The 14,411-nt window shown below is 42.9% G+C and overlaps 1 protein-coding gene across 2 annotated transcripts in view; it reads right to left on the bottom strand.

Annotated features, from left to right (window-relative positions):
• Nucleotides 1-4,154: 4,154 nt before the first annotated feature.
• Nucleotides 4,155-14,411, bottom strand: part of LOC140210827 (MICOS complex subunit mic25-like) — a 753,869-nt gene continuing 743,612 nt past the window's right edge. For both annotated transcript variants that reach the window (XM_072280091.1, XM_072280093.1), the window contains one exon: nucleotides 4,155-4,483. In XM_072280091.1, coding sequence (XP_072136192.1) covers nucleotides 4,460-4,483 — 24 coding nt within the window. In that variant the 3' untranslated portion in view covers nucleotides 4,155-4,459. The remainder of the gene's footprint in view (nucleotides 4,484-14,411) is intronic.

The raw sequence follows: 14,411 nt of genomic DNA, 5'->3' as shown, positions 1-14,411 counted from the left end.
AAGATTTTTACTCCTCATATATGTGAAAGATGTAGCAAATAAAGTCAATTCAATTCAATTAACTACACTCCTTCTATTTCTGATGTTCCCCCAGTCGATGGTCTCACTTTAAGGATTCTCTATCTTGTTATTTCATTCTCTCATTATTTACTGCTATTTATGCATATTTTCATTTGCAGTTTGCTGTCCATTGACCCTCTTTACAGTAGCTGTTCTATAGATTTGCTAAGTATGTCCTCAGAAAAAGAGTCTCAGGGTTGTATGTGGTGACATGTATGTACTCTGATAATAAATTTTACTTTGAACTTTTGAAGTTTGAATTTATGTTTACTTTGTTTTTCTTGTGAATGCTGCTTACCTGATGCTCTGCGCCTGTGTTGCAGTTGCAAGTAAGTTTTTCATTGCACCAGTGTATTTGTGCTTATGACAGTAAACTTGACTTCTAACTTTTAACCATTCCTTTTGTTCTGTTTTCTCTCTTGTTTATCCTGCCTCATTATTAATGCATTGTTGGTATTTGTCTCAACTGCTCCCTTTGGTAGTGAGTTCTACAATTTCACCATTCTCTTGAGTACAACTTTATGCTGAGCCTTGTGTTGGATTTATTGACCAAATTATTTATTACTTCCCCAGTAATTCAGGCGGTGCCTCTTTCCGATGTCAGCAAGTTAAAAGTCTCATCTTATTGTGTTTAAATCCCTCCATGATCTCAGTCTTACATTAATCTAAGATAAACTCTGACGGTCCTCTTGATTCTGCAGAATGCATTGCCACAGACGCCTGTGGAGGCCAAGTTGTTGCGTATATTTAGAGTGGAGGTTGATTAGTAAGGGTGTCAAAGGTTACGGGGAGAAGGCAGGGCAATGGGGTTGAGAACGATAATAAATCAGCCACAATGGAACGGCGAGGCAGACTCAATGGGCTGAACGATCTAATTATGGCGCGCCGGTAACATCATTGAAGACCCATCCCATACCGGACATCTGGTAGGAGATACAGAAACATCTTAGCCAAGACAGTAAGACTGAAAAACAGCTTTTTCCCAAGGGCTGTTGTGCAGCTGAATAGTGCTATACCTCAATTTGCCAATGGCCTTTGAGTGTTATGGACTATCAAAGTCACTTGTTGCATTTAAATATGGAACTTTTAAAAAATTAAGCCATACTGCATGGATTGTAAATATCTGTTTTGCACAGACCGGAGTAGCTTCGCAATCTCGTTGTCTTGAGCAATGACAATAAAGTTCTATTCCATTCTATTCTGCTCCTGTGTCTTATGGTCTTATAGACATCCTTGAGTGAAGGAAGATGAGAGGTGTCTTGATAGAGGTGGACAAGATTTCAAGAGGAATAGATCAAGTGGGCAGCCAGAGACTTTTTCGAGGATGAAATAGCTAATTATGGGGCATAATATTAAGGTGAATGGAGGAAAGTATGGGGGAGGGAATGTTAGAGGTAAGTTTTTTACTCAGAGAGTAGTGGGTGCATGGAAAGCCCTATCAGGGATGGTGGTAGAAGCAAAAACATTAATGATATTTAAGAAACTCTTAGATAGGCACATGGAAGACAGAAAAATGGAGAGCTATGTGAGAGAGAAGGGTTAGATTGATCATGGAGTGGGTTAAAATAGCAGCACAACATTGTGGACTGAAGGACCTGTATTGTGCTATAGTATTCTATGTTCTGAACATCCTTAGGTTGTGTTGGTTGTGTATTTGACTGCATGTTTTGATATACAAGTGATAAATAAATTTGAATCTGAATCTGCTCTTTTACTCTAGTATACCCTATAGCTGTTCTCACAAGGACAAGTGCGACTGGGCAAATGAGTATTAACACTTTGCCTTCAACTTTTTAACGGCACTCTGTAAATGTAAAATAGAAAGACATTAAAACATGAAAGGGTTAAAGTATGAGAGCATTTGATGGCTCTGGACCTGTACTCACCAGAGTTTAGTTTCATTGAAAGGCCTAGGTAAGGCCAAGGAGAGGCATATAATAGAGCAAAAATTAGTGGGAAGTCAGAGGATTAGGAAGCTTTTTAAAATGAGTAGAAGGCAACTGAAAAGTCATTAAGAAGATAAATATGGAATATGAAAGTAGGGTAGCTAATAATATTAGAGGACACCAAAAGTTTCTTCCGATACATAAAGTGTAAAAGAGAGGTGAGAGTAGATATCAGACCACTGCAAAATGATGCTGGAGAGGTAGTAATGGGAGACAAGGAAATGGTGGACGAATTGAATAAATATTTTACATCAATCTTCACTGTGGAAGAAGTATGGTGGAAGTTCCAGGTGTCAGGAGTCATGAAGTGTCTGAAGTTACCATTACTAGAGAGAAGGTTCTTGGGAAACTGAAAAGTCTGAAGGTGGATAAGTCACCTGGACTGGATGGTGTACACCTTAGGGTTCTGAAGAGATCGTGGAGGCATTAGTAACGATCTTTCAAGAATCACTAGATTCTGGAATGGTTCCGGAAGACTGGAAAATTGCAAATGTCACTCCACTCTTCAAGAAGGGAGGGAGTCAGAGAAAGGAACCAATAGACCAGTTAGTCTGACCTCAGTGGTTGGAAAGATGTTGGAGTCAATTGTGAAGGGTGAGGTCTCAGGGTACTTGGAGGCACATGATAAGATAGGCCATAGTCAGCAAGGTTTCCTCGAGGGAAATCTTGTCTGACAAATCTGTTGGAATTCTTTGAAGAAATAACAAGCAGAATAGACAAAGGAGAATCAATTGATGTTGTGTATTTGGATAAGGTGCCACACATGAGACTGTTTAACAAGGTACAAGCCCATGGTATTACAGAGAACATTCTAGCATGGATAAAGTAGTGGCTGATTGGAAAGACTGGGAATAAAGAGAACCCTTTCATGTTGGCTGTTGATTCTTTTTACGATATACATCAATGATCTGGATGATGGAATTGATGGTTTTGTTGCAAAGGTTGCCAACGATATGAAGATAGGTGAAGGGGCAGGTTGTTTTGAGGAAGTAGAGAGGCTACAGATGGACATAGAAAGATTAGAAGAATCGGCAAAGAAGTGTCAGGTAAAATACAGTGTTGGAAAGTGTATGGTCATGCACTTTGCTAGAAGAAATGAAAGGGTTGACTATTTTCTAAACAGAGAGACAATACAAAAAGCTGAAGTGCATTTGAAGGCTCTGGGCCTGTATTTGTGAGAATTCGGAAGAAGGGTGACCTCATGGAAAACTATTAAATGGTGAAAGGCCATGATATAGTGGATGTGGAGAGGATGTTTCCTGTGGTAGGAGAGTCTAAGTCCAGAGGACACTGCCTCAGAATAGAGGGGCGTCCTTTTAGAATGGAGATGAGGAGGAATTTCTTCAGAGTGGTGAATCTGTGGAATTCTTTGCCATAAGCAGCTGTGGAGGCCAAGTCTTTATGTATATTTAGGGCAGAGGTTGATAGATTTTTGACTGGTCAGAGAATGAAGGGATATGGGGAGAAGGCAGGAGATTGGGGCTGAGAGGAAAATTGGATTAGCTATGATTAAATGGTGGACCAGACTCGATGGACCAAGATGGCCAAATTCTGCTCCTGTATGTTACAGTCTTATGTAGAGTGGATGTAAAGAGGAGGTATTCCTATAGTGGAGGAGCCTAGGACAAGAGGGCACAGTTGCAGAAGAGAAGGACTTCCATTTAGAACTGAGATGAGGAAGAATTTCTTTAGCCAGAGAGAGATGAATCTGTGGAATTTTGTTGGACACCAAGTCATTGGGCATAGTTAAGGTAGAGGTTGACAGACTCTTGATTGGTCACAGCATGACAGGATACGGAGAGAAAGCAGGTGATTGGGGAAATAGCGGAGCAAACTTGATGGGCCAAATGGTTAAATTCTGCTCCTATATCTTATAGTTTAATTGGTCATTGTAAATTGCCCTGTGATTAGGCTAGGATTAAATAGCTGGGTTGCTATGGGTGCAGCACACTGGGCTGGAACAGCCTGCTCCACACTATATCTCAAAATAAAATAAATAAATCGGCCATGATGGAATGGCGGAGTAGACCCGATGGGCCAAGTTGGCCTAATTCTTCTCCTATATCTTATGGTCTTATGGTCTTTTAATCATTTGTCAGCTGAAATGAAGTACATTTTCAAAAAAAAAAACATTTTTATTTAAGTGAAAACAGCAGATACAGAACCATCCGGTAAAATAACAGAAGAACCAGCAAATAACACGAAATTGGAATTCTAGCATAGAGTTACCACACAAAGGATCATTCCAAGCTATATCAGGATAATAATGTTTGGCCAACTTGAATTAAGACTGGATCAAATTTGCATTTTTCTAGAAGGGACGGAGAGAAATGAAGTTTGTTTAGTGTGCGTTTATTGAAGACAGAATTCTGGACAAGCCCTTCCCGTTGTGGTTGAGAAGAGTAGAATGCAGTTTCCATGGCAACAGGCCCCGAACAAAGCCTTCCTGCACTTCAGCCTTGATTCACCGACAAAGTCTGAAAAGAAGAAGACAAGCGTATTTTATTTGCTTCAATAAGCAGCAGGACACTTTCACGAACAGCCTGCGTGTATAGAAATGCTCACCTTGCTATGGGTGCTGGCACTTTTCTGTATGGAATCAGTCAGAATCAGGTTTTTTATCACTGATATATGTCATGAAATTTGTTGTTCTACGTTAGTACAGTGCAGTACATAAAATATACTATAAATTAGAATCATATATATGAAAAATTAAGTAAAGAAAGGCAAAAAGAGAGTATAAAATAGTGGGGTAAAGTTCATGAGTTCATTGACCATTCAAAAATCTGATGATGGAAGCTGTTCTTTAAATGTTGAGTCTTAAGGTTCTTGTACCTACTCTCTGATGGTTGTAATGAGAAGAGAACGTGTCCTAAGTGGTGGGATCCTTAATGCTGCTTGCTGTTTTTTTCAGGCATCATCTTTTGAAGATGTCCTCGGTGCTGGGGAGGCTAGTTCCAATGGTGGAAATGGCTGTGTTTACAGACTTCTGCAGTTTTTACCAATCCTGTGGAGACCCTCAGTACCAGACAAGGATCGGTTCCAACATTCTCAGTCTGCATGCAAGCAACAAGGCAGCTTCACTTTGGGGATCTGTCCTGTTTATTTACTGAGATACAGTGCGGAACAGGCCCTTCTAGTCCTTCACGCTGCATCCCCAGCAAACCCCTGATTTAACCCTAACATAATCACGGGACAATTTACAATGATCAATTAACCAACTAATTGGCATGTCTTTGGACTCTGGGAAGAAACTGGAGAACCCAGAGTAAACCCATGCATTCCATGGGGAGGATGTACAAACTCCTTACAGATGATGTCACAACTGAACTCCAAATTCCGATGCCCTGAGCTGTAATAGTGTCATACTAACCACTACACTACCGTGGCCAAAGTGCTTTACACACTTTCCATTAGACCATAAGATATAGGAGAGGAATTAGGCCATTTGGCCCATCGAGTCTGCTCCACCATTTCATCATGGCTGATCCATTTTCCCTCTCAGCCCCATTCTTCTGCCTTCTCCCTGTATCCCTTCATGCCCTCCCTGACTGATCAAGAATCTATCAGCCTCTGCCTTAAATATACTCAATAACTTTGCCTTCACAGCTGCCTGTGGCATCAAATTCCACAGATTCGCCATTCTCTGGCTAACATTACCACGGAATTTAGCAGTGGGCTGCCCACAATGTTTGGCCTATTTTAAAACAGCAGTATGTAATTCAGTGACAGCCTATAACATAGTTAAAGTGTTAATCCAACACACCAATTTCTTTTCAGGCAAGATAATTACACAGAAGTAGAAACATATCACAAGGACACAATTTGTTGGATTCATGGGCAATAAAGGATTCTGAATTTGAACTCAATACATCTCTGTGACTTTTGACTGTCTTTGATGAATCATTAAATGACAAACTGAATCCATGTAGCTCCCTCTGGGATCAAGAAATAAAATAAACAGGAAATTAACTACACAGCAAAATTCAGCTTCAATCCAGTTGTCTCAAATTATGAAGATATTTCACCATAGCAAGTAAACAACGAACTGCACATTGAAATATATCGGATATTGAAAGGCCTAGATGGAGTGGATATGGAAAGGATGTTTCCTATAGTGGAGGGATCTATGACCAGAGGGACACAGCTTCAGAATTGAGGGATGTCCATTTAGAGCAGGGATAAGGAGGAATTTCCTTCACTAGAGGGTAGTGAATCTGTGGAATTAATTGCCACGGATAGCTGTGGGGGCCAGGTCATTGGGTGTATTTAACAAACTTCCCCCGGGATCAATAAAGTATGACTATGACTATCAAGCGGAGTTTGATAGGTTCTTGATTAGAAAAGGTGTCAAAGTCTCCAGAGAGAAGGCAGCAGAATGGGGTTGATGGGTATAATAAATCAGCCAGATCAGACTCGATGGGCTGAATGGCCTAATTCTGCTCCTATGTCTTATGGACTTTTGGTCTTATGGTCTAGTATTGCTTCATTTTGAAAAAATTGGCGCAATTAAAAATGCCACAGCAAGAGTTTGAAAAGATTCGTTATTCTCAGATCTACCCATATAAACTCAGTAGCCACTTTTTTATGTACCTCCTGTACCTAATAAAGTGGCCACTGAGTACATATTTGTGGTCTTCTGCTGCTGTAGCCCATCCACTTCAAGGTTCAACATGTGTGTGTTCAAAGATGCTCTTCTACCATACCACTGTTGTAATGTGTGGTTATTTGAGTTACTGTCAGCTTGAACCAGTCCGGCCATTCTCCACTGACTCTCTCATTAACAAAGTGTATTCACCCTCAAAGCTGCCCCTCACTGGATGTGTTTTCGTTTCTCGCACCATTCAAACTCTAGAGACTGTTGTGTGTGAAAATCCCAGGAGGTCAGCAGTTTCTGAGATACTCAAACCATCTCATCTGGCACCAACAATCATTCCGCAGTCAAAGTCATTTAGATCACATTCCTTCCCCCATTCTGATGTTTGATCTGAACAACAACTGAACCTCTTGACCACATCTGCATGCTTTTATGCATTGAGTTGCTGCTACATGATTGGCTGATTAGATATTTGCATTAATAAGCAGGTGTACAGATTTACCTCATCAAGTGGCCACTGAGTATATATGAGGGGTGATTGATAAGTCTGTGGCCTAAGGTAGAAGGAGGTGAGCTATTAACTTCAAATTTTCTGCATTTTCACTCAAAGATTTGAACTGTATGTACGTGTAACGAGTGCTGTATAACTCATCTCCTTCTACCTTAGGCCACAGACTTATAAGTCACCTCTACTGTGGACCACCTGAAGGTCCAAGACGCTCTCGTTACATGCACGTGCAGTTCAACTCTTTGAGTGAAAATGCAGAAAGTTTGAAGTTACTAACTCATCTCCTTCTACCTTAGGCTATGAACTCATCAATCACCCCTGCTGTGGACCACTTCTACAAAGAAGGGATCTGTATGCCCCACAACCGCTGGACTAAGTGTGTACATGTCGGAGGGGCCTATATTGAAAAATAAATGAGCTAGGTTTTCTAAAATTGACTCCTCCTACCTTAGGCCACAAACTTATCAATCACCCCACGTATGACTGACAAATGGTATCTTTCTCTGGACAAGGAAAGAACAGGTGATGGAGCAGTGAGGTAGTTAGGAATGCGTGGCATTGTCCCAGGAGTTATCTTTCAGATGAGACATTAAGAGGCTTTCTCAGACAGAAGTAAAAGATTCAATGGAATCTCTTCAAGGGTCAGTAGTGATGATTTCACCGATATTTTTTGACTGATCTATCTATCCCTCAGACAGCATCATAAATAGACTAATTATTTGGTCATTACCACATTTCTGTTTGCAAGAGTTTGCTGTCTGAAAATTGGCTCCTGCACTTTGTATATTAAAACTATATCTGTCCTTGAAAAGAGTTTTATTGTAAAACGCTCTAAGAGGATTTGAGGTTATGAAAAATTCTTTAAAAAATCTTTTCCCTCTGTTATTTCAGAAGAGAGTTTATATATTTTCTTGTGTTCTTATATCTTTCTCCTGAAGACAGTCCAATCCCAGGGAGGATACTCTGGTGATGTAGTGTTGCAGCTAAGTTATCAGGCTAGTAATCCTGAAACCCGAGTTCAAATCCTACCAAAGCAGATGGGGAATTTCAAAACAGTTAATAAATCAGGAACTTGGAAAGAACAATTTCAGGGTTGAATGTCACAGCAATAACCTTGCACTCAACATCAGTAAGACCAAAGAATTGATTGTGGACTTCAGAAAGGGTAAGGCAAAGGAATGCATACCAGTCCTTATTGGGGGATCAGCAGTGGAAAGGGGAGTAATTTCAAGCTCCTTGGTGTCAACATCTGAGGATCTATCCTGGACCCAACATATCCTTACAGTTTCAATGAAGACATGACAGCAGCTATATTTCATTAGGAGTTTGATGAGATTTAGTACGTCATCAACAACACTCGCAAATTTCTACAGATGTACTGGGGAGAACATTCTAACTGGCTACATCACCAGCTGGTATGAGGGGAGAGGTCACTGCACAGGATCAAAATAAGCTGCAGAGAGTTGTAAACTCAGTCAGCTCCATCATGAGCACCACCTCCCCAGCATCCACGGCATCTTCAAAAGGTGATGCCTTAAAAAGGGGACATCCATCATTAAGGACTCCACTCACCCAGGACATGCCCTCTTCACACTGCTATCCTCAGGGAGGAGGTACAGGAGCCTGAAGCCCATGAACACTTTTTTGCACTACTTTTTAAATTTATCTTTTAAATATATCTATATTATATACATCTTACTGTAATTCACAGTTTTTATTATTAAACATTGCAATGTACTGCTGCCGTATGACAACAAATTTCACAACATTTTCCAGTGATATTAAACCTGATTCTGATTCTGACTCTGAAATGGGCTAGCAAGCCATTCCATTGAAATAAAAACTGGTCAATAAATCCTTGCTTTGCCAATCATATCCAGATAGTCTGAACAATGAAGAAAGCAAAAAACAATGAGATTGAAACTGCTGGACAATATTCGGTCGTGTGTTATGAAGGACATCACCATCACTTCAACAAGAGCTGTATGATTCGTGTAAGGGGAGGGCAGAACATAGAATATTACAGCCCAGTCAAGGCCCTTCGGCCCACAATGTTCTGCTGACCTTTTAACCTACTCCAAGCTGCAAATGACCTCTGACACTCAAAGCCCTGAGTGACAAAGCCAAGCAAAGTATATGCCTTCTTTACCAAGATCACAGTGCTGTTCAGAGGGCCTGCCATGAACATAGAACATTACAGCTCAATACAGGCCCTTTGGTCCATGATGTTGTGCTGATCTTTTAACCAGCTCTGAGGTCAATCTAATGCATTTCTCCCACACAGCCCTCCAGTTTTTTTCATCTATGCATCTATCTAAGAGCCCCTTAAATGTCCCTGATGTATTTGCCTCCCATCATCTGCATTCCCGATGTACCCCACCTCTTCCCATTCACTCCCAGTGGGACCCCACTCCTTCCCATTCACTCCCAACGGGACTCCATCCCTTCCCATTCACTCCCACTGTCTGCATTCCCAAGGGGACACCACACCTTCCCATTCACTCCCTCCATCCACACTCCTAAGTGGACCCCACCACTCCCCAGTCACACCCACTGTCTACACTCCCAATGGGACCCCACCCCTTCCAATTCACTCCTACTATACATACTCTCAATGGGACTCAACCCCTTCCAATTCCATCCCACTATACATACTCCCAATGGGACCCCACCCCTTCCAATTCACTTCCACCATACATACTCCCAATGGGACCCCACACCTTCCAATTCACTTCCACCATACATACTCCCAATGGGACCCCACCCCTTCCAATTCACTTCCACCATACATACTCCCAATGGGACCCCACACCTTCCAATTCACTCCCACTATACATACTCCCAATGGGACCCCACCCCTTCCAATTCACTTCCACCATACATACTCCCAATGGGACCCCACACCTTCCAATTCACTTCCACCATACATACTCCCAATGGGACCCCACCCCTTCCAATTCACTTCCACCATACATACTCCCAATGGGACCCCACACCTTCCAATTCACTTCCACCATACATACTCCCAATGGGACCCCACCCCTTCCAATTCACTTCCACCATACATACTCCCAATGGGACCCCACACCTTCCAATTCACTTCCACCATACATACTCCCAATGGGACCCCACCCCTTCCAATTCACTTCCACCATACATACTCCCAATGGGACCCCACCCCTTCCAATTCACTCCCACTATACATACTCCCAATGGGACCCCACCCCTTCCAATTCACTCCCTCCACCCACACTCCTAAGTGGACCCCACCACTCCCCAGTCACACCCACTGTCTACACTCCCAATGGGACCCCACCCACTTCCCATTCACTCCTACCATACATTTTCCCAACGGGACTCCACCCCTTCCCATTCAGTCCAACCATACATACTCCCAATGGGACTCCATCCCTTCCTATTCACTCCCACTGTCCACACTCCAAATGGACCCTATCCCTTCCTGTTCACTACCATCGTCCACACCCCCAATGGACCCCATACCTTTCCATTCACTCCCACTGTCCACACTCCCAATGGACCCCACACCTTCCCAGTCATTCCCGCTGGCGCACTCTCAATGGACCGTACCACTTCCCGTTCACTTTCTCTGTACACTCCCAATAGACCCCAGCCCTTCACTCCCACTGTCCACACTCCCATTGGACCCCACCCCTTCACTCCCACTGTTCGCACTCCCATTGGACCCCACCCCTTCCTATTCACTCCCACCCTCCTCACTCCCAATGGAACCCACCCCTTCCCATTCACTCCCAGCATCTGAACTCCCAATGGACCCCACCCCTTCCCATTCACTCCCAGCATCTGAACTCCCAATGGACCCCACCCCTTCCCATTCTCTCCCACCCTCCACACTCCCAATGGACCCCACCCCTTCCCATTCACTCCCAGCATCTGAACTCCCAATGGACCCCACCCCTTCCCATTCAGTCCCACTATACTGTGACTCTTCTAGTCTACAACCCTGGCTTTATGCTTCTATGGCGTTATAGTCAGGCCTGGAAGTGATCACGCCTTCCCCATGAGCGTTGGTAGGAGAATCATCTCCACAGAAATGGCTCCCAGCCCAAGAGCAGCATTAGCCTGCCTCACAGAGTATTAAGCTCATGGGCTCACTGCAAAAGAAGCTCAAGAACACCAAGAGCAACATTGCATTGTGGCTTCAGAAGAATGTATAAATCTGCCCTGTGATGTGAATAGGAATCAGATTGGAAGCCGGCACTTTCCTTAATTAGTATTCTGTAAATACTCCTTGTAAGTGTGTGAGTGTGTGCGCGGATGTAATACAATACAAAGGCAGGGCAATTGCTTCCAATTGCCCTCTCGAGTATCCATAGGCAGTGAGCAGAGTAAATTAAGTAGCAATGCCAGTTCCTCACTGTTGTAAACCTCTCTCCTTCACAAGCTTATAACTGAGGAATCGCTTACTGGCAACTACAACCTATTACAGTTCCTGAACTCTTGGTGGTCTTTTGCTTAAGGGTTTCCGAAAATTAATTACTAGTGCGTTGTACAGCGTACGCAGAAGATGATTGCAATGCACAATGCTCTTACAGAGTATCTGTAGCAGTGTAAAATGAACACCATCATTTTCTGTTTCAGAAGTAACTTTAAAATAATTACACACGTGTGATTTGACGTGGTGGACGATGAAGCAGTTTAGTCTGTCAGTTTCAGATACACACTCAGTGGCCACTCACTCTGTTAGGTACAGGAGTGGAACACGGCGTGGCCTTCTGCTGCTGTCTTCCATCCACTTCATGGTTTGATGTGTTGTGTATTCAGAGATGCTCTTCTGCACACCACTGTTGTAACGTGTGGTTATTTGAACTACTGTTGCAACGTATCGATGCAGTTATGAAGAAGGCAGAACTGTGGCTATATTTCATTAGGAGTTTGAGATTTGGTTTGTCAACTAAAACACTCGAAAGCTTCTACAACGTACCGTGGAGAGCATTCTGGCTGCATCACTGACTGGTATGCGAGGAGGGGGTGGGCCTACTGCACAAAATTGAAATAGGTTGCAGAAACTTGTAAAATTAGTCAGCTCTATCATGGATACCACCCACTGCAGTAGCCATGACACCTTCTAGGTGCAGTGCCTTAAGAAGGTGGCGCCCATCATTAAGGAACCCACCACCCAGGACATGCCCTCTTCACACTGTTACCATTGGGAAGGAGGTACAGAAGCCTGAAGGCACACACTCAATGATTCAGGAACAACTTCTGCCATCTGATTTCTAAATGGACATTGAACCTATGAACTAGTTTTTTTATTTCTGTTTTTTTTGCACTACTGTACTTATTTTAACTTAACTAATTAATTCAGTTTTTTCCTCTACATTTATTTATCATGTATTTCATTGTCCTGCTGCCGTAAAGTTAACAAGTTTCACAATATATGCTGGTGATATTAAATCTGATTCTGATTCCTGTCAGTTTGAATCAGTCTGGCCATTCTCCGCTGACCTTTCTCATTAACAAGGCATTTTCACCCACAGAACTGCTGCTCACTGGATGTTGTCTGATTTTCGCAACACTCTCTGTAAACTCTAGAGACGGTTGTGCGTGAAAATTCCAAGAAATCAGCAGTTTTGGAGCTATTCAAACCACTCTGTCTGGCACCAGTAATCATTCTATGGTCAAAGTCACACTTCTTTCCCATTCTGATGTTTGGTCTGAACATTAACTGAACTTCATGACCATGTCTGTGTGCTTTTATGCATCGAGTTGATTGGCTGATTATATATTTGCATTAATGAGCAGGTGTGTAGGTGATCCCAATATAGTGGTCACTGAGTGTCCAAATCCCCTTGTGGAATGAGTTTGTTTACTGAGGAGCTGGGGCAGAGGAAGTGGCCAGTGAAAAGGCCACGTAACCTCTCTCACCATGTTATAAGTTTGTGACACAAGTCCCACTGACTCTCACCAATTTCTACAGAAGCCCCATGGAGAGCATTCAGATACGTCACTGGCTCATATAGCAAATGCTCCACCCAGCACCGCCCGAAATTGCAGAGAGTTGTGAACCCAAGCATTCACATAAGCCAGCCTCCCTTCATAGAGCATGGAACACTACTGCACAGTACAGGCACTTCAGCCCACAATATTGTGCTGACCTCTTAACCTACTCTAAGATCAATCTAACCCTTCCCTCTACATAGCCCTCCACTTTTCTATCACCACGTGCCTATATGAGAATTTCTTAAATGTCCGGAATGTATCTGCTTCTACCACCATGCCTGGCAGAGTGTTCCACATACCCACCACTCTCTGTGTGAGGAACTTGCCTCTGACATACTGTACTTCACCCCTCTCCCCTATACTTTCATCCAAACCCCTTAAAGTTATGCTGCCTCACATTAGCCATTTCCACCCTGGGAAAAAGGCATTGGCTATCCATTTGATTTATGCCTCCTATCATCTTGTACATCCCTATCAAGTCATCTCTCATCTTCCTTTGCTCCAAAGAGAAAAGCCCTAGTTCACTCGACCTGTCTTCATTAGACATGGTCTCTAATCCAGGCAACGTCCTGGTAAATCTCCTTTGCATTCTCTCTAAAGCTTCCACCTCCTTCCTATAATGAGGTGACCAGAACTGGACACAATACTCAAAGTGCGGTCTAACCAGAGTTTTATAGGGCTGCATACAAGATGGTGCTGATAACTGGCATCTCTTTGCGTGCAGCTCCGATGGGAATCATCAAATATTCCTGGTTAGGACTACTGCAGCTGAAATCCACGGTCACAGCCATAGGTACTTCAGTAAACACCATTGTTTTAGGATGATTAAACAAACTATTGACCTTCAGATGAGCAGACCCCAGATGACAGACTCAGGTCTGAAGTGTAGTTCCCCTTTAAGAAAAAGGAAGTGGGGAAGGTGTGCTCGGCTACAGGTATGATTGAAATGAAGAGCCCTTAGACCCAACCCCCTTCCACTCCTTACTGTCCTGCTGACCAATGTACAGTCTCTTGGAAATAAAATTGAAAAGACCTCAGAGCAAGATTGCAGTACCAGAGAGACATCAGGAACTGATGTGTGCTTTGTTTTATGGAAATATAGCTCACCCCTGCCAATTTGGATACAGCTCTGCAGGTGAGGCCATCACAATCCACTGCAAAAACAGGACAGCTGAGTCTTTTAACGGTAGGAAGTGGAATATGCTTTATAATTAACTCATTGTAGTGCACAGATGTGGTGGTTCTGACTCAGTCCTGCTCACACAGAATATCCATAGGTTAAGTGTTATCCATTTTATCTGCCCAGGGAGTTTTCCAC

Source organism: Mobula birostris, chromosome 16 (assembly GCF_030028105.1).
Source record: "Mobula birostris isolate sMobBir1 chromosome 16, sMobBir1.hap1, whole genome shotgun sequence".
In the NCBI taxonomy this organism is placed as follows: Eukaryota; Metazoa; Chordata; class Chondrichthyes; order Myliobatiformes; family Myliobatidae; genus Mobula; species Mobula birostris.
Note: the sequence above shows the minus strand (reverse complement) of the source record. Positions and strands in the feature narration are given on the sequence as shown.